Here is a 25,332-nt window from a genome sequence, read left to right as displayed (position 1 = left end):
AATTCTGATGAAGTTAGGGAGGTCGAATTGTGCTTCCTCCATTTGATTTTTGCATTAGGACCTTACATTCCTCTGTTCGAAAAGCCACTGACAAAAATAAGCAGAGGGGGTATTGCATAAGCACCACGAAGTCATTTGCCCGATCTGCATTTCTCGGTGCATGAGATCAGCTCAGAATATCCGATATGAGAAAGCTGCTGGTGCACAACTGCTGTAGCTGATAGGAGTTACCTCTGTGAGTCATCTAGTAGGATGGTAAGTTGGTGGGTTTTCTTTTTTTTTTTTAAGTTCAAATTTTTATGAGTATTTTTATAAAGCGCTGTCTCTATTACTGTAAATCCCAGGAAAATCTGGCACAGAGTCTTTGTAATATGAATCAGTGTGTCCATATGCTTCCAAGTGACCTTGCAATCTGGAAAAACACCATTTTATCCCTGTGTTTAAAAGAAAAAAAGCAGAGTTGCTGTAAAAAAGGTTCATGTAGGGGTTAAGGCAGTTGCTCCCTCAGAAGTGCTGCCTTGCCTGTCATCTGGACTCGTCACCAGGCAAGTGACTCCCGGTGCCAGCTGCAGCAGACAGCCTTCCTGCCCTCGGCTCGTGATCTCGGGCACGGAGCGTCCGCTGCGCAGATGGCAAAGCTACGCCAGACCGGGAATAAGGTTGTGGCTAATGCCTCAGTCTTCCACAGGCTGGAGCAGTTTGGGAACTGCTTTACCTTCAGGAAGAGAAAAGGAAAAAGTATTCTCTTTCTTTTTTTTTTTTTTTTTATGACAGATCTCTGGACACCCCAAGCCCAGAAAAACGGGCTTGAGTTGCAGAGAAATTACACTTTCTTAGGAAATACCACCGATGCACTGAGTTGTATGAATGCTGAAAGCTGCAAAGGTGGTGGGAGGGGAAGGCTGGGCGCCAGGAACATGTGTGTGATGCTGCACTTGTGTTTTGGGGCCTTACCTTCTCTTGCAGCTCCAGCCAAAGACTCAACAGATGCTCTTAAAACAGTAAGGAAGTGTGCACAGGGTGGGGAGGGAATCTCACTAACGCTTTGCGGGCTTGCTGAGCGAGGAGGGCTAAAATACGTGGCCCTGGCTGCAGCCTCCTTGCTGCCTGCAGCAGAGCTCCAGGCGTCTCTGCGGGCAGAGGCCCTTGGCACAGGCACGGTGCTTTGAGCTGGAGAGAAACTTCCCAACAGGACGGTTGGAAAATGCTGATTTTGAAGAAATCTAAATGTTCTGTGGTGAACGTGTCGATTTTTTGTATGGGTTTTTCTGGTGGAAAGCAAGTGGCTTTCTCAGGGTAACCCTGGCATTGCCTCCTGCACGCCATTGACCTGGGAGCCCGGGCACGCAGGGAGCCCTGGCACCACTCTCCCTGTCGAAATACTGGTGATGGGTCTTGACAGGGCAAGGCGAGGGGAAGCTTCGACGTTTTTCCTCCTCGGATGAGAATTTCATGCAGGCTGTAAAAGAGGCATGTTTGTGTGTTTGTTTTTTAAATAGGTAATTAATGGATTGTATATGTGAAAATATGGTAAATCCATGGTCAAGTTAAATGTTTCCAGCGAAAGAGACTGAAAATGATTTATTGAGTGAAACAGTTAAATACCAGGACAGTCGTGCTTTGTCTAATGCCAAAGGAACTAACCTCTCCTCCCTCTCCTTGTCCTCAGGTTCAGTGCCAAATATGAACATTTGTCAGCATTTGACAAGAACTCCTTGGGACATAATGAATTTGCTGGAATCTAGACCACAGAGCACTTGCAATAGCGCTTTTTAAATTTTAATTTAATTTAAATGAAAGAAAAATAATCATCTGGATTAACTGTAGTGATGGCTAGCAAAAGAAAATCCACAACTCCCTGCATGATACCAGTAAAAACACTGGTGCTTCAGGAGACTGAACTGGACGCTGTAGAAGGTGATCGTGAAGCAGCAACGCAACAAGACACCCCTGTGGAAGGGCCAGCAGCAAGTGATGCTGGTGCCAGTAATAACGGAGCTTTGTCTAATGGGCACCGCGGTATTGCCGATAGTGACACTTACATCTGCAAGTCTTGTGACTTTGGATCTCAAGACGTTCATCACTTCTTTGGGCACCTGGACTCTGAGCACTTGGACTTTAGCAAAGACCCTGCGTTTGCGTGTGTTGCGTGCAACTTCCTGGCAAATAGCCATGAAGGGCTCACGCAGCACAATGCGGAGTCACACGCTGGTGAAACGAGCTTCATCTGGAGGGTGGCGAAGCAAGACAATCGTACGACTGTGGAGCAAAGTCTCTGTGAGGCTGCCGGCAGCCATGACCTCCCAGGAGAGGTCCCTGAAGAAGGGGTGGACAGCCAGTCTGAAATTATCATTACCAAAACCCCCATCATGAAGATAATGAAAGGTAAACCGGAGGCCAAAAAAATCCACACACTGAAGGAGAACGTGTCAAGTCAGTTGGGCAGTGAGTCGGAGGTAAAAGATGGAGAGCATTCATTCCCAAATGGATCCGTGCCAGTCAGCCAGCCTGCTGCAAGTTCGACAAAATCATCTCATATAGTGAATGGCTCCATCATAGGAAACGTGCCCGTTCTGCAGGCGGGTGTTGCACAACTTGTGTCACTGCAGCAGCAACCCCCCTTGCATCAGCAGCTACCTACGTCCAAGTCCCTTCCCAAGGTGATGATCCCCCTGAGCAGCATTCCAACGTACAATGCTGCCATGGACTCCAACAGCTTCCTCAAAAACTCTTTCCACAAGTTTCCCTACCCCACAAAAGCCGAGCTCTGCTACTTGACTGTGGTGACAAAGTACCCAGAAGAGCAGCTGAAGATCTGGTTCACTGCCCAGAGATTGAAGCAGGGCATCAGCTGGTCACCGGAGGAGATCGAAGATGCCAGGAAGAAGATGTTCAACACCGTTATTCAGTCTGTGCCACAACCCACCATTACAGTTTTGAACACGCCGCTGGTTGCAAATCCTGGGACCGTCCCTCATCTTATCCAGGCCACTTTACCGGGCCATGTGGTGGGGCAGCCGGAGGGGACAGGGGGCCTGCTGGTCACGCAGCCCATCATGGCAAATGGGTTGAAGGGCACCAGCTCCTCCTTCGCCTTGGCGGTGACTTCTGTCCCCAAGCCGCAGCCGGCGGCGCAGCACGGCACGGTGAGCTCCGGCAGCGCGTCGGGGGTGAAGGTGGTCAACAGCGGCCAGTCGCTGCTCACCGCCTGCCCAGCAATCTCCTCGCAGACCTTCCTGGATCCCAACGTCTACAAAAACAAGAAGTCCCACGAGCAGCTCTCGGCCTTGAAGGGCAGCTTCTGCAGGAACCAGTTCCCCGGCCAGGCCGAAGTTGAGCGGCTGACGAAAATCACGGGCCTTTCCACCAAGGAGATTCGGAAATGGTTCAGCGATAGGAGGTACCACTACAGGAACGTGAGAGGCGGCCGCGCCGTCTTCCCTGGAGACAGCGCTCTGGATTCCCTGCCCGAAATCGCCTTCGACGTCTCGCCCAGAGGAGCCGAGCTGAGCTCGGCGGCGGCCGCGCCGGCCCCTCACCACCCGCCGCGGCGGCAGTCGTGGCACCAGGCGCCCGACTTCACGCCAACCAAGTACAAAGAGCGGGCGCCGGAGCAGCTGAAGGCCCTGGAGAGCAGTTTTGCCCAAAATCCTCTTCCCGCGGAGGAGGAGGTGAACCGTCTGAGGGGGGAAACGAAGATGACGCGGAGGGAGATCGATAGCTGGTTCTCGGAGAGGAGGAAGAAGAAGGTGGCGGAGGAGAATAAGAAGGTGGAGGAGGTGGCTCGGCAGGAGGAAGAGGAGGAGGCAGAAAATGGCGGTGCGGAAGGGGAGGACTCCTCAGACGAGCTGAGAGCTGCAAGCGAGAACGGCTCAGTCGACGCCTCCGGCACCAACCCCAACTCGGCGGAGCGGAAAGTGAGTCCCATCAAAATCAACCTGAAGAACCTCCGAGTGACCGAGTCCAACGGCAAAAGCGAGTTACCGGGGACCGTCGCCAACGAGAAAGGGGACGGCAGCTCCAGCCGGCCGCCCACCCCTCCGAAAGCCAAACTGAACTTCAAAAAAACAGCCCAGCAGCGGCACCTGCTGAAGCAGATGTTCGTGCAGACCCAGCGGCCCACCAACCAGGAGTACGACGCCATCGTGTCCCAGACGGGCCTGCCACGGGCAGAGGTCATCCGCTGGTTCGGGGACAGCCGCTACGGCTACAAGAATGGGCAGCTGAGGTGGTACGAGAACTACAGGCGAGGGGTGTTCCCCGCGGGGCTGCTGGAGGTCAGCCCCGCCGGCCGGGAGGTGCTGGAGGACTACTACGAGAAGCACCGGGGGCTGCGGGAGGAGGACGCACCCGGGCTCTGTGAGCGCGCCCGCCTCGACGCCCGGCAGCTCCGGCTGTGGTTCGCGGCGAGGGCAGAGGAGGAGAGCCGGGCCACCGGCCCCGAGGATGCCTGCGCCGACCAGACGGTGGGAAGCGGGAAGGGGCCGTGCGAGGCTGGCTCGGAGGCGTCGGAGAGCGGCGAGTCGCGGGAGCCGGGCGGTCAGGAAGGCAGTGCCGGCACCCTCGGCGCCCCTGGACCGCCACCGGCGCGACTCGGTGAGGATCCCGCTGCAGGCAGGGCTCGCTCCGCGGCAGGGTGTGGGTTTCGGTGAGCGTTTCCTGTGTGGGAGACAGAGGCTTTAGGGAAGAGTTTGGTGCCCGGTTCTGCTGTTTGGGATTTAACTGATGGGAAGCAGGGGGAACCACGGCAGGAGGATGAGGAGCTGCAGGCGCCGCTGCCGGCCCGCCCCAGCCTGCCTTGGCTGCTGGATGCTGCCGCCGCTCCAAAGGCAGATCCTGGCTTTATTTTAAGCCTAAGTAATACCAACGGGAGTGTCTGGTCCCTTTACCCGCCCTGGGGGAAGGTGGCCCTTGGGTTTATTTATGAAAGAGATGGGTATTTGGAAAGGAAAGGGCCTGGCTGCTCTGTCCCATGCCACTGGCTCCTTCCATGCCTCCCCCAGCCTCGGGCAGCAGACATAACCCGTGCCTGTGCAGGCAAGAGCCTCCTTCCTCCCTTCCCTGTCCCGCCGCAAGCATCCTGGTTTGGTGCAGGGCAAGGCTTGGGTGGTGAAGATGGAGGCTGCGAGGAGGGGAGAGGGCATGGAGGGCTGGTGTTTACAGCTGACCCTATACCCCTCCTCAAGGACTCGCTTTGGAAAGGCACAGAGGCAGGAGGTGCTCAGCAAGGGTGCATGGCTTTGGATAGCCACAGGCTGCATCCTGCCTTAGCCCTGCCACTGGCCAAAGCCCAGCTCTGCTCCCACAAGGATTTTGGTTTTCTGGCCCCGCTGAATGGGGCTGGCCTTTCTCTGTAGCTGACTCCATCAAGGCTCCCAGTTTTGCCCTTCTCAAGGCATTTCTGCACCCCTTCCTCCCCACCCAGCGCCCCACCTGGGTTGCAGGCCCCTGCTGCGAGCTGGAGCGTCTCTGACACCTCTGTTCTTTTTCAGAAACAGACTGAACTCAAACCACCAGCCTGGAGGATCCGCTCTTACCCTTGAGAAGAAATTTTTGGTCTTTAAGAAACCCATGGGCCAGCCTGATCCAAACGTCAGGAGCAGGACGCGGTGATAAAGCACTGCCATAAATGAGACCTTTGAGCACAGCACACCCGAGAGCACGCATGCGAAAACTGGGCACTTGGCGCAGAGCTCTCGGTGGCCCAGCCGAGGAGATGGCTGAGAGCTGGCAGAGGGGAAAGCTCAGCTCGCACCCAGGAAATAGGATGCTCTTGTTTGCTTTCCAGTGGACAGACTTTCAGATTTCGTATTCATATACCGATGCCTACAGCTGCCTATACAAGCATAACAAATCTCAGACATTGTGTAAACAAGGTCATTGCTTAGATATGGACTATCATGGCACAGTACTTTTTATTTTTTTTTTCATCTGTCTGTTAAGGTGTTTGTTCTCTAAAGGTTGGTATGGCTGCCTATATTCTCTCCACCCTTTCTGATCCTTAAGCCCTGGCAATGAAGGGCTTTGCGGGCACACCAGCGTGTGTGTGTGTGTTAGGAAAGGAAAGGTATCTGAGAAGAAAACTGCCAGTCTTGCATTGAAGTCCAGTGAGAGCTGAGTGAGATTTTCATCCCTACAGATGGGGTTAGATACAGCATTGCATATAAGTAGCAGGTTCCCAGACCCAGACAACCCAGGAGATGGAGTCTGGTGTCATTTGTCCCTTCCTGGCTAGAATATTTTTCCCTGTGCTCCTGCAGACTGACTGTAGCAGGCTGCTGAATCTCCAAGTCTCCCTTTAATCACTGAGAACTAGCACATCATAATTTTTCCATCCTGACCTGGAGTCCTTTTCATTGTTCAGAGAGAACAAGCTGTTCTTCAGAGAACAAATGCAGAGAATATGCAGTGTTGCTGTGAGTGGTTCAAGTCATTGTTGTCTCCAAGGGATCGGCGAGGCAGCAGCTCTTCTGCAATCAGGAAGTTTCCCTCTTGCAGCCCTACATGACAGATCCTCCTGCAAGCAGTGCTGGTAACTTCAAGTGTTTGCTCCAGTCTTTTTTTTTTTTTAATCTTTTTTTTTTAAATATCTATTTTTCCCCTTTTTTTTCCCCCCCTTTTTTTTTTCCTTTTCCTCCTCCCCGCCCCCAAGTTCATCTGCAATAGTTCTGGCGAAACAGCAAAATAGATTTCCCAGTTAACCTTCCTGCATCCCAGTATCTCTACATTTGTAACATGCCCATGTTGTCTTGAGTGGTTGCTGTGTTATGCAACTACTTGAAGATTTTTTAAATATTCTTTTCTAATAGAAAACAAGGTCTAGAAGGGAAACTCTTGAGCGGAATAATCCGGCCAATGCTGTGTCAGACCATTCTGTCACAAACTAATCAAATCCCAGCTCAAAATTGGTTCCATGTCTTGCCTTCACTTTTGCTCTTGGAAGGCTATTCCAGAACTTCACTGCCTTTGAGTGGTTAGAAACTTTATTTAAATTTCTAGTTTGAATTAATTCATGGCCAGTTCATTCCTGGTTCGTTTTGGAGCCAACATTGTCCTTTAACTTAAATAGTTTTTGGTGTTTATCCGCTGATGTATTTATGGAGACTAGTCATAGCTCCTAATTTTTGCCAAGTTAACTCAGCCAAGCTTTTTCAGTAGAAGGTTTTTATTTAGTGAGAGCTTTTTAATGTGGGAGACTTTATTGTTGGTGGTAAATGATATTTATTAGAAGGGTGGGTAGCAAGTCCCAAAGGATCAGATCCAGAGATTTACAAAAAAATCTGGTTTAAAAACAAAAAAAGCTCTTTCAGAACTTTTTCCAAAGATGGTGTCTGATTTCTACCTTTAATTGCCTTTGCTTTTCCAATTCTTTCTTCGTCCCTTCTTTAAGAGGCCGCCTTGCTCAGCTGCTAGGAGGGATTTTTATCTGCTCAGTGCTTTGCAAGAGAGAGGCACTTCCTCTTGCCTGGCGGGCTGTGCCTATGTGATACCTGCCCGCGCCTGAGCTCACGTAGCTCCCCTGGCACATGATGTAACCCCCGTGGCCAAGCGTCAGCATCTGCTTCGGAAGGAGATGACCTGCACCCTAAAGAGAGCCAGGGCGACGCGCTTAGCCACGGCCACCCGCACCACTGCCACCCCTTAGCAGCCAGACAAACCCTCCCCAAAACGCTGCGACCAGGGGTTCTGTCAACTCGGAGCTCCCTAAATTTCTTTCTCTTTAGAAGCATTGTGGCTGGTCATGCCGTGGTTGGAGGCAGCATCCCCGTGGCTCTCTGGGAGAGGCAGGGGCGGCCATGCCGTGAACACAACCAGAGCCCCAGGGCTTCACCCTTGCGAGCACAATCCTGCCCACCTTAAAATGTCGCAGCTGATGGGAGAATCTGGGTGGTCCTAGAGCTCGAGGCAGCAGATCTGGGAGTCGTGCGGCCCGAGGGTGTGAGTGTATGTACAGTGTTACCTTCAGAGAACAAATACAGGTAGGTCATTTACTCTCTAGTGTCTTATGTACGTGCAGGTTTAAGTACACTTATATACCGTTCAGATATGCCATTGATTCTTTATTGCATTAAGCTGTACATGAAAAATGTACACTTTTACTAACTACTCGCTATATAAATATGTTGGAAGTGTAGTTTGCCCATTCAAGGTGATTTTCTGTGGGATTTTTGGTGTACACTTGAAGGCCTATGGCTAATTGGAAGAGTGATCCTCGCTCCATCTACAGAAACGCTTAAGGTCCCTTTGAACCATTTTTCCATACACTAGCTGAAATTTTTTGCACTTGGATTGGATTCGGCCAGTTTTCCAGAAAAACTGAAAAGAGAAGTCTTGTGAGCTAGACGAAGAATTTCCCGGTGTACACAGAAAAACCAGCCTTGAGGGTTGGAAGCTGCTGAGGTTTTTGAGCTTTGTCTCCGTGCATTCATACAAGCACAGCAGGAGTTTTCTTTCTTTTGGGTTGGAGGAATTTTAAAAAGCGGTTCCATGCAGATCCCCCTCGGACGCGGCGACGGGGCTGGCAAGCCCTGTTGCGTAAGGAGGGTGAGATTTCGAGACAAAAAAACCAAAAAGTAATCAAGTTCCCGTTCTAACTCCTACATTCCTTGTTATCTGCATTTTTTTTAGTTGACTTGAAATCTCTGTGTAAGTATAAGCTGAAGATTTTTGAGCGTTTAGCTCTATGGTCCTCTGATTCCCTATTGCAGTTTTTGAAGCTGAGGAGAAGCAGGTGTCATCTCCAAATAGACTCAGGTTTTGGTGCAGGACATCAGAAACATGTTTGCATCTGAAACTGAAAGGAAGAATTGAGAGGTGGCTTGACAGTCCCAGCAGCAGCTCTTCTGGTGTTAAGAGGAAGCGTCACCACAATTCTATGCAGTGTGTGAATATTTATCATCATCTAATCAAAGATGACCATCTTGACTTGAAAGGAGGGGGGTGTAAGATAGAGGTCATGTAGCCAGCATCAGTAAGGAAGGGAAATTAAATTCTTCACCTCCATCCTCTGTGTGTGAGCTTGGCCTTGGCAGGCACAGTAGCAACCATCATTTTTAATCCATGTGAATCTTGTTACTTATGTCTGTGAGGCTGCTTGGATTAAGGGCACAATCCAATTGCTTAATAACCCAAAACCCTGATTTGTGCTGTACCCACTCGCTCGTGTAAGGGGCTGTTGGTTCTCCTGCTGCAAGGAACAGTTACTTCATTCGTTATCAGCAGGCCCTGCCATGAGATTTCTAGACATGGCTCTGTGTTTCACTTGGGTAGCTTATTTTTCAGCTCCTTAATTAGCATCCTGGAAATCATTCTTTTTTGTTGTTTGTTTTGGGGGTTGTTTTTGGGTTTTTTTTTTAGCAGAACACTAAACAAACCATAATTTACAGGCTCCTATTTCCGCTTGCCTGGGAGCTGAGCGCTGCTGCACATCAGGCCCGCAGCCACGGCGAGAGCAATGGGCACAGGTGCTTGCTGCGATGCGCAGCACGGCGAGCTCCAGCCGCAGGGATTTAGCGTGGCTGCATGTCCCCACCCTGCCAGGGGCTCATGGTCACCACGAGAAGGCACCAGCAAAAGCAGTAGCTGCTGGCAGCTGTGATGAGACATCCTGTCCGTAGTCAGCCCACAGCTTAACGCAGAACCTTAACCTGCCAGGGCGATGCTTGCACAGAAGCTGGAGCAAGATATCTGCTTGCTTCATCTTTGTTAGGTGTCCCCTGTCTGGTCAGGAGGGAAAGGAGGATGTAGAAGGCTGGTTTTCCATTTAGGGTTTTGGGTCACAAGTTCAAGTGCTGTATTGTCTTCCCTGCAACCCCTCTCTTGCAAGACATTACAGAGGCAACCTGATGGGAAGGTGATGTTCGGATGCTGGGTCCCTGGGAATCAGGAGCAAAAAATTATTTTCAGCACTTAGACACAAATTAGAAAGTTAACATGATGCTGCACCTTCCTGTCCAGTTGCTGGTATTTAAAATGCTTGTAAACTTTCTCCTGTTGCCCAGATAATTTTGGCTTCTCTCTTTTCAAATCCATCGGTGGCCTGATGCGATTCAGCTCACTGCAGTTAGCCTCTGTTGTAATTGCTCGGTTGATGACAAAACCAGCAGGGTAAGATTAGGCAACACTACAAATAGAGGAGGGGATGAGGCACTTGCAAGCTATACCTTTTTTTTTTTTATTTTATTTTCCAAGTTTAGATTCTGCTGTATGTTTTACTGGCAGTGGTCCCTGCCAGGAATGCTGGATTGGCATCACAAAACTTTAAAGCAGAGCAAGGGAGCTCTGTTAGCTAAGCAGTGATTTATTTTATTTTTATTTTCTTGTTATTGCTTGTTCCAGTAAAGAGTGCTCTGTCGGCTGACATTGGCCATATTTTGATGGCACAATTAAAGCCACTTTTTTTCCCTGTACTGATGGAGGGTGGTATCAGGAGGACTCTCTTACTGGTGCTAGTGACGGTTGGGCTAGGAATCCATGGCATAGAAAACTTCTTGCTAAAATTGCACTTTTTCTCTGCCCCATCTGGCTCGTGGTGGTGTCATGGGTACGTGGCTGTGATTCCCCTTGCACATACTAACATTGCACTAAAAGAGAGACTTTGGGAACAGTGTGTTGATCACTTTGTTTCTCAGCAGACCACAAAGTCAGCCTAATGGGGTCTCTTTTTTTTTTTTTCTTTTTAATTATTGTTATTTAGAAATCATGCTGGTGCTGAATGACCTGGAATTTTTGCTTGGATTTATCCAAAGGAAAATGTAATTGTAGCTGCAATGGGACCTTTCATAAGGGTGGCCGTGCAGCTAGGGAGCAGAGCAAGGGCTCTGCTGTGTAAACCGACTTTGTACCGGGGAGGTGTGGGGGGTTCCAGTGGGGTTATTATTGTGTTTTTTTTAAGACCACAATTTTAGATGGTCACCTTGGCAATCGTGTGAGACAGGAAATAGTTTTTACTTTTGGTAAAGGTTTCAAAGGGGAGAAAAAAAAAAAGTGAAGCTGCCTGTGGTTGTGGGCTGTGGCTATTAGTAGGGCTAGGGTAGCTTGTACCTGCTATGGACTTTACCTGCTCTTATTCTGAGGGCAAGAACTCCCTGTAGCAACAATGCCACTTCTGAGAAGTGAACGGCAAGTTTCCCTTCCTTTTGTATATGTGGATGTGAGGGTGGGCGAGGGGAAGAGCTTGCTTGTACAGTTTGTTGAAATGAAACCAGACATTTTTGGTTGTTCCTAAATAAAGAGCGTAAAAGACAAACGTGAGTTGACTGGTGTTTGCACTTGGGTTTGGGGAAGGCCACGGGGGTGTGGGGTGCTGCAGTGCCCAGGGGATGCCTTATCCCCAGTGCTGATAATGGTGAGAGCTGCCCCGTGCAGGGGGATATTTGCTTGTCCAGGAGCAGAGAATGCTCAGTCAAAAACCTCAATGTTCATTTTAAAAGCACAACTCCTTACCTGGGGGTAAGGCTGTGAGTGTATGACCTGGCAACGTGCTGGAGCCGATACCTCTGTCCCAAGAGCCCTTCTGCAGCCTGGAGTGACTGTTTGCCCCCCAGTCTGGTTCAGAAAAGCACCGTCAGCTGCAGCACATACCCTTGCCTTACCCTTTTCAGTGACCATTAAACCTGGGGCTGCTCCTGGTTAGTAGCTGCAAATCCCTGAAGTCAGGAGGCAGGAGAGAGCAGCACAGCCCCCCCAGGCAGGGCTGCACCCCCGCTCCTCGGTACAGGGGGAGGGCAAACCGTCGGACACCGGAACCACCACGCAGGTAATACTGACACTTTTATTGTCATTTAAAGCTAGAGCGGCCTTGTAAACGTAGAGTTTCACTACTGGGCCCATAGGCAGTGGCTACACAGGTAGGTAGATGCGATGCTGCCAGGACAGAGATATGTGCTGCCGTGGGCGCTGAAGTCCCCCCCCTTGCCCAGTGCGCCGGGAACGGGTACGGCAAAGGATGGCTGCAAAGGGCCTCCGGCAGCTGCGCAGGAGCGGGATCTCCGGGAATACAGGCAGAGCAGCGGCGGCAGAGGGCTGGTTGTGGAGGGGGGGTGTTTCTTTTTTTGGAGTCTCTTTCCGTGCTATTATAGACAGTTTCGTCTCTCACCTCGGCGGCTGGCAGGCTGTATGCGCCGATGCGCTTCGTTAAGGGCTTGGTGGTGAAGGTTGGTGGGCGGTTGGGCCTGGCTAGGGGTGTTTGTTTTTTTTTTTTTTCCAATTTTTTTTTTTTTTTTAGTTCTCCACGTGAACACACTTCAGCAGAGAAACTGGAAAAGCTGCCTGAAAGTAGGCCATAGCAGTGCCGTTTCCATAGAAACCAGTTCACAGCGTGCCGTGAGATTCACAAGCACTGGAGGTGCTTTCGCCCGCTGAGATGGGCTACAGCCGGTTGTCCCCGTTGACCCGGGTCCTCCGCAGTACCCTGCAGTGGGGCACAAAGAGAGGGGACACAGCTCAGCCTGACCAAGGGATGACCAAGGACAATGCCCCGGTGTCAAAAGCCACTCCATGGGAGGAAAGGGGGAAGGGGCTCAGCACATCTCCCATCCCAGGGAAAAGTGTCACTGGCTGCAGAGTGACGGCTCCTTGTCCCACCCTACCTCCCACAGACCCCAAAGCAGTGACTCCTCCAAGGCTTGGCACAACTTTCATGCTGAAATTGAGAGTTTCCACGCAGCAAACGTGGCTGCAGCTCTGCTCCGGACGATGGGGAGGCTGCATTTATCAGCCTGCGCCGAGGAGGCTAAACTGCTGGGGGGAGTCTCATGCTGGGAAGAGCTCAAAGAGCACTGGCAATACCTTCGTTCCCGGCTCTCGAAGTGGTCAGCCAGCTGCTCCTGTGACACACGGAAGTCCTCGAAGGGCTGCTGGTACCGCGACTCGAAGGACCCCTCTCTGCCTCTGCTCGCCAGCAGCTGATTGGAAGCGTCCCCTGCTCGTTCCCGTAGGGCTGAAGCACTGAAGAGGTTTATTTCACCATTCTCCTGCTTGGATCAGGAAAAAAAAAAACCACAATAGTAAAGGGCTTGGGATTTCAAAGCGTATGTCTTGTAGTGAAGGCAGCCCCCTGGCTGCCCTGCGAGTCGCCATGCCGCATGTCCATGGCTCACTGGGGCTTGGGGTTTGCAACATGCAGCTGCTCTGTCTTTAACAACCATCGCTGGTTCCCACCAGCGTCATTTTAAATGGAAAAAGAAAAGAAACATCTGTCTCTGAAGGAGCCCTGCCCTCTGCTTATGCCAACACAGGATGGCCTTGGGCCAGCTGGGCTCCGTGATGCTGAGCTGTACCTTCCCTGGAGCGCAGAGAGACAGGGACCGAGCAAACCTGCCTCCTCCCGCTTCTGCTGAAGGGATACCCAGGCAAGTCAAACACAGCCCAGGCACGGCCCTGCCTGAACGCCCTGGCTCGCTGCAGGAGGTGAGCCCAGTGCTGCTCACCCTGCCAGCTCCCCATGCAGCACTACAGTGCGCTGCGGAAAACTTGGCTGTCCTGCACGCCCCCAGGCCAGGCAGCGCTGAGCTTGGCCGCCCCGACCCCCTGGCAGAACAGAGCTGTGCCGCTGCGGGGGCAAGAAGCAGAACACTCTCATGTCCTCACCTTGCTAGGGAAAATGTCTATCTTGACGAGCAGGGAAGCCAGCTCCAGGTTCTCGCTGTAGTTGTTCTTCAGAGGAACAGCTCGGAAACCTGCAGTGGAGACAGCCCCGGTGTCACTCGCAGCAGAGGCAGTGACGTGACAGTCTCCAGGCACAGAACTCAAGGAGGCCTTCTCCAATACCCCGCAACTCCTCCCAAGTGGCAGCTGACCCTAAGGGATGTTAGCAAATGGCTTCTTGCTTCCTTTACCAGGTTGGGATGTGACCTGGCATGGGGACAGGAGCGACTGAGCCAGCCTGGGGACTGACAGCATCCTCCCATGAAACTCAGCGTGATGCAATTAGCAAACTGGTGAGGACCACCTTGACACCCCCCCCACACACACACTTCCCCAAGCACTTTACCTGTCTTCAAGCCTTTCACCAGGAAGGTGGCCTGAGCCAGGAAGTTCTCATCGCTGAACATGTCCTCCTCGTACACCACGAAGCGGAGGAAGGCGAAGTCGGGGTTGCTGACTTGAAAGTGGAACTGCTTTGGGGTCCAGAGAGGGTTCAGGCCATTGTCCGCTGGTCAGAAAACACCATGGTTAATCGGCAGCCCCCGTGGAGCCCCATGCTCCCTGCGGAGCCCCGTGCCCCGCTGCTGCCCACCACGGCCGATGCTGAGCTCGAGGGCAGCCCCCAGCCCAGGGCCAGGCCTTGCTGCAGTGCCCACGGCTCAGCCCACGGCCAGGAGTGGTGGTGCGTCCCTCCCTTCCCTTCACTAACCCACTCACCCACGATCTCGGTTTTCTGCTTGGCATTGTCATACTCCGCACCGGACACCTCCACCTCCACAAAAGGACAAACGATTCCCCTTCCGTTTTTGGGAAGGTGCCGAGCCCCCAGGACCTGGGCAGGGAGCAGGAGAGACTTGGTAAGAGATGGGAGAAAAGGGAAAAAAACATGTTTGCCTACCAAGACATTTTCTTTCCAAATAAATCACCCTGGCTCTGCTAATTGGAGAGAGAAGAGACACTAACAGCCAGCCTGGCGCAGCCTGCCTGGCGGAGAAAAACACCTCCCACCCTGGAAGCTGCTGTGGTGTTGCTGATCACCTATGTGACTTGGAAGACATAAAAAAAGGCAACTGGGCTGCTCCAGGTTCCTGTCTGCCACTGGCACAGCCAGGCCTGGGACCACAGCATCCCTCCTCCAGCCTGCCAAGCCGCCTTCCCCTGCCTCAACACCCCCTTCTTTGCCGAAACTTCTCAGCCCTCCTGCCTTGGCTTGAGGACAAAAAGGAGCTGCTCTGCCTCCTGTTCGTAGCACAGTCCGTGCTCAACTCAAATGACAACCTGCTTCCTTGCAGGAGAAGAAATCCCAGCTCCCCCTTGCCAGCAGCCATATGTCCCTCCAGCGCACTGCCTGCACGCTGCTGCTGCAGGGGAAGGACGTGCTGCCAACGCTGGATCATGTGCTTTGAGTCATGCTGGGCTCGAGACGGCTTCTCCATCCGTGAGAGCTGGCTTCAGTGGGGGCATCGGGCAGTTTCGCCAGGGGACAAAAGGCTGAGCCCGTCTCTTAAAGGAGACGGTGACAGGCTACGGCACAGCGACTCGTGACACCTTGCAGCTGCATCCCAGCATGCAGGAAGAGTTTGGAAAACAGACAGGGATTTTTAGAGAGATGGTGGATATGGGGTTGATGGTGCAGATGGGACGTGATGGGGTGTCCTCCCTGAGCAGGGCAGCGGCTTCCTGAGGTGGGATCACTCTGAAACCGAGGTGGCCTCAGAGCAGCTGCGGTTTGTGCGTGTTGTCAGAAACCTGTGAGCACCTAAGGGCAGGGTCTCCCCTGCCTGCTTGAGACCAAGGGACTTGCAGAGGACACTGCTGACCCACAGATAAGCGGTTAGCTCGGCTCCAAGACCCGAGGGATGCCTGTACAGGGTAGTGGGACAGCCATCGGTCCAAACTTGAGAGCCATCTGGTTTGGCACAGTCATGGCCTTCCCATCCCTCCAGGAGCTTTGTCTGGCAAGGTGTCCTACACCCCTGCAGACCTTCTGCCGTGCAGCACCGGGAGCTGACACAGGAACAGTCCAGCCCCAGTCCTGCCCTCCCGGAAGAAGATTCAACGACCACCTGCAGTCCCTCCTCCGGTACCCCCCACCAGCTGCCCCTGTCCTCTTATCACCACCAGCAGCGCAACACAGAAATGGGCTGAGTAGTCTGCTCCAACCTCGAGCATCTTCCCAAGAGGGGCCATGAGCAAGGGGACATGGAAACATTGAGCCCGGAGCTCAAGTGACAAGGAGGGGACAAGACCCAGCTCTTGTGTCACCCCAGCGTGTACAATGCCAGCTCCAGCCAAGCTCTGGGGACAGAGAAGCCACCTCTGCGGCTCGTGGATGCCACCTGCTGGCACCAGACCCCGGGCAGGAGGGGTCCCGGGGGGAGCACCCAGGGATGCTCCTGCTGTTCCTCTCCAGGCACCCAAGGGTGGTCAGTGGCCTGTACTCCAGCAGCACTCATGGGTCTCCCCAAGGCTGCGCAGCGGGACAGCTTGGAAGAGGGGGCTGAGGGGGTTTTGGTGAGGAACAGCTGCAGACAGGAGCCAGGAACCCAACAAAAAAAATCACTGTATCATCACCCCCTGGGCCCCAAGCTCAGTATGACCGCCTGGACCCAACCCCATCTTCCTGGGAGGAGGTACTGACCTCAATGGAGATGGAGAGTGGCTCGACTCCCCGCAGCGTGCTCTTGTCGAAGGGGTCAAAGATGTCGTCCCGCATGTTGGTTGGCTGCAAGACGTACCCGCACTGGCCGCTGGACATGAACAAGGCCTGGTTCATCTGCATGGGCTTGTCTGGAGAGCACAGGCAGGAGATGGAGGGAGGAGGCCCTGTGCCCTTTCCACAAGCCACACCACCTGGGTTATTGGTGCCTCATGCAAGGTCCTTTGCAAGAGAACGTGGCTCATCCCTTGGTCATGCCTCGTGCACCATGGCCTCGCTGCATTGCTGTGGCCACGGGGTGACCTTCTTATGCATGATCTGCCCCACTACCCAGTGCTCCACGGGTCACTCCCTTCTTTTCCTCCCTCTCCTTTTCTCCCCGTGTTGGCTCTAGTGTTTGCCAAACCACCCTGTGAGATACTTGAATTCACAAAAGGAACGAAAAAGCCAGCAGGAGAAAAAAAAGCAGGTAGTTTTCTGGTGGGTTGTCAGCTGAATGGGCTCACAGCTGGGGAAAGGGGAAGGCTGGACTGCACGGCAGGAGCAGGAGTGGAAAGCGCAGAAAGGTGAGCAGAGCTGGGAGCTTGACTCAGACCCTGCAACCAGCCCGCATCCCAAAACTGGGGCTGCACTGTCGCCTTTGGCACATCCCCTGCCCACCCTGCTTGCTGTCGAGGACCTCGCAGGAACTCCCTACTTGCTGTTTCATCTTGTCCTTGTGGCACCACAATCTCCTGGAGCACATCCCCCCTGTGGCAACTACACGTCTGGACACAAACACTGGGTCCTGCTCCCTGCACGGGGACCCCAGAGCCCCTCCTAGATCCCCCTGTTTGCCAGGGTTGGGTTGGCAGAGGTGCAGGCTGGTGGCTCAGCAGAGGTAGAGGGCACCCAGCCACCTGCCCACCTTCTCCCACTGCCCTCACCTGGGGTCTGGAAGTTGAGTGCTACCAGCTGGCTGCCACAGATCCACATGGGCAGGGGGTCGTAGTTGGAGGAGTCCAGGCGCTGGCCCTTGGGGTAGATGCGGGAGAGCTGCAGGCGGTTGTACTGCAGGAACTTCTTGCCTTTGATCTTGTTGACGTACTTTTCCGCCTTGGTCTCGGGGAAGGACGACATATCTCGGTAACAGGCTCTCTCTGTGCCGATCTCTGGCAGGAGACAGTACAAGGTAAGCCAGGAGCACGTTCCCTTTCCACTTTGACCACCTTAGGCCCCTCCTAACACTGTCTTCTCCTCCCCTGGCTCAGTCACCACCAGGTCATGGAGACCCTGCTCTGCCCTGGCCGGTGTTTGCTCTGTGCCCAACACCGATGGCCAAAAGCATCAAAACCGCTCTCAGCGATGGGACCCAACGCTCTCCAGCCCGGCTTCCCTGGCAGCTGCTCCAGATGGTGACAGATCCCAGCAGCAGAGGGACGGGGAAAGGAACTTCCACCTTCTGGAGAAGATTTCCAGAGCTCCAAAGGAAACTGGTTCCAACTTGCTTTGGAGACCTGCCCTCTGCTGAGATCCAGCCACAGCAGCACCTCAGGGCACCCCGCAGGGTTTGTGACACCACGGTGACTGCCTGCGGTGGCCACCAGACCAGCAGATGCTCACTCTCTTCATCGAAGGGCACAGGTCGGCAATAAACCACCAGTTCTGAAAGCTCCAGGGCAATCTTCTTCCTCCTCTCCATCATCTTCCCTTCAGAGAGCTGCCAAGAGGGGAAAGAGAAGTGTCAGGGCCAAGTGAGAGCAGCAGTGCTGGATAACCCAGCTCACCAACTGCAGTCAGCAGCAGAGCAAGAACCACCAGCAAGTCTGCTGGGTCTGCAGGTGGATCACCAGAGAAGCACCCATGGGAAGGGCCCTTGACAGGTCCTACCTCCTGCCCGGAGCAGGACTGGCACCAGTACCAGTGCAGGGCAACTGTGGCCTTGTAGCTGAGCCTTGCCACCCTCCACAGATGGAGATCCCCCACCTCCCAAGGCTGCACCACCCTCCTGATGGACCAGTCTTCCCAGATGTCCAGCCTGAACCTCTCAAGCCACAATGCACGACCACTACCTCTTGCTATATCGTCAGAGATGACTCTGGCTTTATCATTTTCATAACTGCCCTGCCAGTCGTTGCAGGCTGCCATCTCACCACCTTCCCCACCAGCCTCCACCTGCTCCTTGGCTCCCGGGAAATCCAGAACTTGGGAAGATGTCTCCCCAGCCAAGGGCTCTCCAGACTCACCCGTGCGTCAGCCGTCTGGGCTGCCTCCCGGATCTTCTTCACCCAGTCCAGCAAGTCCTCGTACGTATCAGCCGCCACATCAAGGGACAAGCGTGACACCGAGGCCATGCTAATGGAGAAGACGAAGAGGCGGTTGTTCTTTCCCTCGGGGCGGATGGCTGTGTGGGGAGAGGGAGCAGAGAGCAAGATCACGAGCAGACGCTGAGCCAAGTCCTCCACACCGCAGAGGGGACAGACATTGAGGGACTCTCATGGCTGCCCCGGACTCTCCAGCTAAGAGGAGAAGCTCCCATTGTGCACAGCAAGCACACACCATAGCCTGGAGCTCACTCGCAGTGGGCACAGGGGTGCCCAGAGGCAGACAGAGACTGAAGCCCTTCGGCCCAGAAGATCCATGAACATCCCACGCAGGGCAGTACCATCCCCCAGTCCCCCACCCCTCCCTGGTGCTCACCGATCTGGCAGGAGGGCACGTCCAGGACCCCTCCGAGCAGGTCTCCCAGGGGGCTGTTCTCATCCAGCTGCTGCGGGAACAAAGCACAGGCAGGATGGCATCGGGCAGCGTGGTCGGGCAGCGTGGTCGGGTGCGGGGGGCTGCACAGCCGTGCTCCTCCCCACCACCCCTGCTCAGGCACACACTCACCTCCCGCTCTGGCTCCAGGCTGCTGGGACCAGTAATTTCCTCTACGTAGTTGGAAGGGAACCACAGCTGCTTCTTGCCACCGTAATCTCCTCTCCACCTGGAAGAGAGGGACGGGGCAGCGTCAGCACCTGCCACAGGATCCCACAGCATCCTGACTGGGGGCACAGGGGATAGGCAGCTCCTCCATCATCTGCTTTTAGGGTTCGTGAGGCTTTGGGGCTGTGCAGCTCATAGGTGATCCCCAAACAGACCCAACCCTAGAGGGGACACACCTTTGTAGGGATGGTGACACCAAGGTTTGAATGTGTCCCTGAGGGAAAAAGGGAGACCAACTCACCAGCCTCCTTCCTGTTTCTCCACATTCTGGATGATGGCATTTTTGGTGAAGGTGAGCTCGTCTTCCCGCTGTGCCTTGTAGTCGAAGAGGGCTTTGACTGCGCACTGCAATGAGGAGTGGTCCCATGAGGCCGGGCAGTGGACAGACACATGGACAACAAGTCCACGGGATGAGAGATCACCTCCCACTGCACATGTGTTAGTTCTGGGAGCTGTAAGGCACATTGTGTGCCAGCAGCATTCAATCCTGCTGCCAGAGGCTGCCAGAACCTAGTGACCTTGCAGAACAAATCAAGGCCCCCATTTATGCCAAATCAGAGGTCATGGGTCTGGCATGGCTCTGCATAGACACTCCTTTGGGCCAGAGCCACTGATGGGTTTAGTTCCAACAGTTTAAAACAAGAGGCAGCCCAGCCTGGGAACCTGCCAGCTCAGCCTGGAGTGTGTCTCCCTTCATGGTCTAGAATCATAGAATGGTTTGGGTTGGAAGAGACCTTAAAGACCATCTAGTCCCAACCCCCCTGCCACGGGCAGGGACACCTTCCACTACACCAGGTTGGTCAAAGCCTCATCCAACCTGGCCTTGAACGCTTCCAGGGATGGGGCATCCACAGCTTCTCTGGGCAACCTGTTCCAGTGTTTCATCACCCTTACTGTAAAAAATTTCTTTCTTATATCTAACTGAAATCTCTCCTCTTTCAGTGCCCCTTATCCTATCACTACACGCCCTTGTAAAAAGCTCCTCTCCAGCTTTCTTGTAGGTCCCCTTTAGAAATAAGTGTACAAAATAATACAGCTCTTGGAAAACAGAGACACTTGCTAAACCTTCAGGCCGTGCTGGTTGTTTCAGGCCAAGCAGCGACAGCGTACCTTGAAGGTGGGCATGGGGTTGGCCTCCACGTAGAACCCGGGGTGGCGGCCCTCGTAAAGGGCTCCGTAGTCCGGCTCCTGTCAAAGCAAAGGGCCAGTGGTGACTCTGCAGGAGAGCAGGTCCCCTACCCTGGGGAGGTAGGAAGAACGCCCAGGGAAGGCACAAGACCAAAGATGATGCTGCACACAGCAAACAGATGCCCAAGCCCACACTCTCTGCTGACCTGGGTCAGAGGGGCAGCAATAAATCTCACTCAAGCCAATAAGTGTTTCCAACAGGGCATGAAGCCCCAAGAGGTGTGGGCTGTGAGGCACAGCTGGCTCACACAACATCGCTTCATGGCACCAGCTCAAAACAGACCCGTCCATCATCCTTTGGCTTAGCTCCTCCAACGGCCACCCACACTCACCGCTGTCCCTATCTTCTCCAGCGTCTCCTCGTTGATGGGGTATCTCAGCTTCATCTTGCGGTACAGCGGGTGCTTTTCATAGTAGCTGATCAAGTCCACCAGGCTCTCGAACTCGGAGTTGCCGAGCAGCACAGTCTGGCCCTCCTGCTGCACTCGGCAGTGTTTGATCTTCCCTTCCGCCCTGGCAGGTGGAAAGACAGAGAGAAGCCCCTTGGCACCTGGCAAGAGAAGGTCTCTGCCAAAATAAAGACACCCAAGCAAAAGGAGCCTGAAGGCTGGCTGCCAAGCCCAGCTATCTCCCATCAGGAGATGAGAGGAGGAGCGGGGTCCTGAAGGCTCTCAAGGGGCTGTAAGGTTTATCCAGGGCCATCCAGGAGTGAGAAGAGGTCTGGGAGAGCTGACGTCAGGCTCATGGCCCTTCTCCTGCCCTTTCACACCCTGCAGCATCCCAGCCCACCACCCTTCTTCCCAGGGACGCACCGGAAGGAGATGGCGTAGGAGCTGGGCTCGCTCCTCTTGCGCACCAGGAAGGCTCCATCGCGTGGCACCCTCATCAGCATGTGCTCGGCTTGGGCCCGGGTGAGGTTGGCATGGTACCACCTTTGGGGAAAGACACGTCACTGGGCACAGGTCTCTGCACACCCAGCCCACCCCACACCCCTGCCGTGTCACAGTTTCCCCTCCAGCCCACAAAAGGCTGCCTGGATCCTGAAAAGGAGGACAGGGAGCAGAGATCATCACACATGTCACACTGCAACAGTCTTCTCCTTTCTGTGGGACAGGCAGGAGCAGAGCCATTTGGTGACATGCGGCATGGGCAAGGGCAGCCCAGCCAAGCCCAGCACCTCCTTCCTCTGCACTGAGCCTCCAAGATGTGCTGGCTTTGGCTGGGATAGAGTTAATTTTCTTCACAGTAGCTGTATGGGGCTGTGTTCTGCATTTGTGCTGGGAACAGTGTTGATAACACAGGGATGTTTTCATTCTTGCTGAGCAGTGCTTACACAGCATTGAAGCCTTTTCTGCTTCTCACCCCACCAGGGAGTGGGCTGGGGGTGCACAAGAAGCTGGGAGAGGACACAGCTGGGACAGCTGATCCCAACTGACCAGAGGGATATTCCATAGCATATGACGTCATGCTCAGCATATAAAGCTGGGAGAATAAAAAGAAAGGGGCGAACGTTCAGAGTGATGGCATTTGTCTTCCCAAGTAACCATTACGTGTGATGGAGCTCTGCTTTCCTGGAGATGGCTGAACCCTGCCTGCTGATGGGAAGGAGTGAACAAATTCCTTGTTTTGCTTTGCTTGTGCATGTGGCTTTTGCTTTACCTGTTAAACTGTCTTTACCTCAACCCATGAGTTTTCTCACTTTTACCCTTCTGATTCTCTCCCTCATCCCACTGGACGGGGGGTGAGCGAGCGGCTGGGTGAGACTTAGCTGCTGGCTGGGGTTAAACCACGACACAAGACAACCAGCTCCATCAACAGTGAAGCTGGCCAGCATGGCTGCTGTGACACGGGGAGCATGTGGGGACCGGAGAGCCCCAGCAGAGAAGGAATGATCGCGGAGAGGCCTGGAAGGGTCTTCCACGGGGTCCCAGCTGCCCAGTGGACACGACCCACCCACCCCAAACACCCACTCACTCTTTGCTCTCATGGGCATTGGTCTGTGGGACTGGCTCTGTCAGCCTCATCTCAAACTCGTTGCACCTCAGCGGCACCTCCTGGTAGTGGGTGATGAGGTCGTAGAGGCTGTCGAACACCAGGTTGTCCGTCAAGAAGAACTTGGGGCTGCCGGCATCCTGCCGTGAGTGGATCCGGCAGTGCTGCACCTTCCCGTTGCGCCTGCGGAGGAGGGAGGGGCTAAACCAGGGACGTCTGTGGAGATGTTGCACCTGCCTCAGGCACAGCTCCAGCCTGGACACAGCATCCCTGCCCCACAGCAGACCCCTCCTGCAAGGGTCCCAAGGAATTTGACCCTTCCGCACTGGGACAGTGAGTTGACGTGACGCTGGGACACAGAAAGAAGGGAGAAATCCGCTCGTGGACCCCTGCGGAACAGGACCCCACCACTGAAGATGGTGTCCAGATGAAGACTACCCCTGGAGCGACCCAGAGCAGCGGGCTGGTGCCCATGGCCCTCACCAGAAGGAGAGGGTGTAGTCTCCAACAAAGGTCTCGCTCTCCCTGACGAGGAAGGAGCCGTCGGGGGCCCCCGTCTCGATGCAGTACTCCGTCAGCAGCCGCTCCGCGATGTGCCGCCCGTCGCGTCCCGCTCCCAGCTTGCCATGAAACCACTTCTCCGTGGAGTGAAGCTCGGTGCTGTTGCTCACCTGGCAGAAGAAGAACCCACCACCCTGGGTCACTGAGGGCAGGCTCGCCGTGCCAGCAACTGCTCTGCTCAGGGGCTTCCAACCAGGGCCAGGGAGTTTCCGAAGCAGCTCCCACCCTTCCCACCATGGGATCTCCCACTGAAGTCAGTTGGCAGTGGAGATGCTCAGCTCCATGGGCAGCCAAGTCCTTTCTCTAGGAGAACAACTTGCCATCACACAAGGGAGCCCTCACCTCCTTTTGCTCTTCCTCATCCTCGTTTCCTTGGTCACTGGTGGTCTCCCCAGAGTAATAGATCTTGCTGCTGGTCAGGACAAAGTAATGCGGGTTCCACTCCTGCAAGGAAACAAACTCTGGGCAAAGAGACCTCCTGAGGAAGCACCAAGCTGGCCCATCACCTGTCTCTTGGATCTTTCCTCCTTGATCAGCACAAGCAGTGAGGGGTGATTGGGTTTGCAAAGAAGAGTCACCAGCAATGCTGATTTCAGTGGAGTCACAGGAGCTTCCATGACATCTCTGAGATCCGAAGCACGGATTTATCAGTAGCAAAAAACCAGCATGTGATCGTTCTTACATAAGATGGGACTGCAGATCACACTGCAAGCACCTCAGCAGGTATTAGAAAGAGATGCCCAAATGAAGAGCAAATCAATGCAAAAGGAACCACTCTGCATGGACTCAGCACGGGGCTGTCAGAGGTGAGGCTGCCAGAGACGGTTATGTGGCTTTACCATCGCCCTTCCCTATTTTCCCAAAACCTGTTTCATTCACACGTGACTCTGCCTGACGGATCCTGAGCAAAGCGAAGCAGCTGAAGTGGACTGTGTGTAAACACACACAGTGAAACGAACGCTCGGCGCTACACAAAGCAGAACGCTGGGTCAGGGGTGTTCAGTGCCTGGGCACTTGGCAGGAGGCAGGTCCAGAAGGGCAGGCCAGCGCCAGGACGTACTGCAGCAGCAGACAACAGGCTACACGGATTACAAAGAGCAGCTGCAGAGCATCAGCCCAGAGCTCCCTCTAGCTCAGCCTTCTGCCTCTAGCAAGGGCCAACACGAGATGCCTGGGGAAGAGCACAGGAGACCGCCGGTGTAAAACCTCCCCCCGGCTTTGGAGACTCCTGAGAAACAGGACAGACCAACTGCCTCTTAGACTGTTTGCACCACAGCCCTTCCTTCCAGCACCACACAGTGCCCTACAGAGTTACCGTGTCATCCACGGAGATAGACATACGTGATTGATGGGGTCTTCCAGGTAGAGGATCCCATTCTTGATGGAGTTGCTGATGTCGTTCTCTGAATACATGACAGATGTGGGCAGCTCCTCGTAAGCGCTGCCCTCTGCCAGCTTCTTGTGCTGTGGGACAAGAGAGTGGGTCAGGCACTTGGAGGGGAGCAGGCACCCAAAATGCAGCGTGGATTTCCTGGTGAACAACCCTGAAACTCCAACTCTGCTGCATTGGGTTCCCTCCAGACTGAAAGGATCAAGGTAAGCCTCATGCCACAGAGACCATCAAATGGCACTAAAGTCCCACTCTTTCTTCCCAGAGGTGATTTCTGCAGCAGAAACACCAACATACCCCAAGCTCCCAAGAAAGGCGGCACCCAGCTGTTGAGCTCCTTTCCCAGCAGCATCTCTGAAGCGAGAGAGCTCTTTGTTTCCATTTGTTTCTAGCATCAGGTCTCCACTTCCACCTCATGCCAATCAGTCCCTTCCAGAGGTAAGCAGCTCCCCTTGGTCCCACATCCTCACCCCACCTGCCCCCGTTCTCCCCACTTTGGAGCCTTGCTGGGGAGTTCACCTTAATGAGAATCTTCCTCTTGAGCTGGTTTGGAGAGGGAAGGCCATCAGCAGAAATATCTACTGGTTTGGTCAAGAGCATGTCCCCAAAGACCTTCTTGAAATTCTGAGCCATGTTCCTCTGCTGAGCAATGCTGCAGTGGTCCTCAATGGACAGAATGACTGGGAAACTGGGAGAAGGAAAAGAGCCGTCAGTACCAGGGCAGTGTCTGGACAGGACCAATGCCTTCTGAGCTTCACTTCAAAATCTGGCCTTTGTGCCCTCAAAGAGCAGTTTGCATCATCAGAGATTTGTGCTCTCTTGAGCGTTCAATGCAACCACCCTACAGCAAGGTGTCCCCACCGCTGCTGGCAATGGACCGAGTGAAGAAGGACTGGAAAACTACTGGGATTTACCCAAGGCCTTCCCTTCC

General features: G+C 53.9%; 2 protein-coding genes across 4 annotated transcripts in view; one reads left to right on the top strand and one right to left on the bottom strand.

Annotated features, from left to right (window-relative positions):
* Nucleotides 1–1,829: 1,829 nt before the first annotated feature.
* ZHX3 (zinc fingers and homeoboxes 3) lies at nt 1,830–5,513 on the top strand. Its single transcript, XM_086622892.1, has 2 exons — nt 1,830–4,596; nt 5,493–5,513. Exons 1-2 carry the CDS (start codon nt 1,830–1,832, stop codon nt 5,501–5,503), a joined length of 2,778 nt encoding a protein of 925 aa, XP_086479018.1. The 3' UTR covers nt 5,504–5,513.
* Nucleotides 5,514–12,346: 6,833 nt separating this feature from the next.
* The window catches only part of PLCG1 (phospholipase C gamma 1), a 47,083-nt gene continuing 34,097 nt past the window's right edge, over nt 12,347–25,332 (bottom strand). For 2 of the 3 annotated variants that reach the window (XM_086622697.1, XM_086622699.1), the window contains 20 exons: nt 24,921–25,089; nt 24,353–24,475; nt 23,354–23,455; nt 22,934–23,121; nt 22,433–22,633; nt 21,271–21,390; nt 20,791–20,971; nt 20,381–20,458; nt 19,512–19,615; nt 19,175–19,271; nt 18,986–19,055; nt 18,532–18,689; nt 17,909–18,005; nt 17,233–17,457; nt 16,289–16,437; nt 14,365–14,479; nt 13,994–14,155; nt 13,591–13,679; nt 12,790–12,977; nt 12,347–12,412 (listed from right to left, as the gene is read on the bottom strand). In XM_086622697.1, the coding sequence (XP_086478823.1) occupies nt 12,370–12,412; nt 12,790–12,977; nt 13,591–13,679; nt 13,994–14,155; nt 14,365–14,479; nt 16,289–16,437; nt 17,233–17,457; nt 17,909–18,005; nt 18,532–18,689; nt 18,986–19,055; nt 19,175–19,271; nt 19,512–19,615; nt 20,381–20,458; nt 20,791–20,971; nt 21,271–21,390; nt 22,433–22,633; nt 22,934–23,121; nt 23,354–23,455; nt 24,353–24,475; nt 24,921–25,089 (2,659 nt within the window). In that variant the 3' untranslated portion in view covers nt 12,347–12,369. Of the gene's footprint in view, nt 12,413–12,789; nt 12,978–13,590; nt 13,680–13,993; nt 14,156–14,364; nt 14,480–16,288; nt 16,438–17,232; nt 17,458–17,908; nt 18,006–18,531; nt 18,690–18,985; nt 19,056–19,168; nt 19,272–19,511; nt 19,616–20,380; nt 20,459–20,790; nt 20,972–21,270; nt 21,391–22,432; nt 22,634–22,933; nt 23,122–23,353; nt 23,456–24,352; nt 24,476–24,920; nt 25,090–25,332 lie in introns of all 3 variants that reach the window. The other variant, XM_086622698.1, reaches the window with a different exon arrangement.

The sequence above is a fragment of the Tauraco erythrolophus genome, chromosome 18, assembly GCF_009769465.1.
Source record: "Tauraco erythrolophus isolate bTauEry1 chromosome 18, bTauEry1.pri, whole genome shotgun sequence".
NCBI classification, from domain to species: domain Eukaryota; kingdom Metazoa; phylum Chordata; class Aves; order Musophagiformes; family Musophagidae; genus Tauraco; species Tauraco erythrolophus.
The sequence above is the reverse complement of the archived record's forward strand: the minus strand, read 5'-3'. Positions and strand labels throughout refer to the sequence as shown.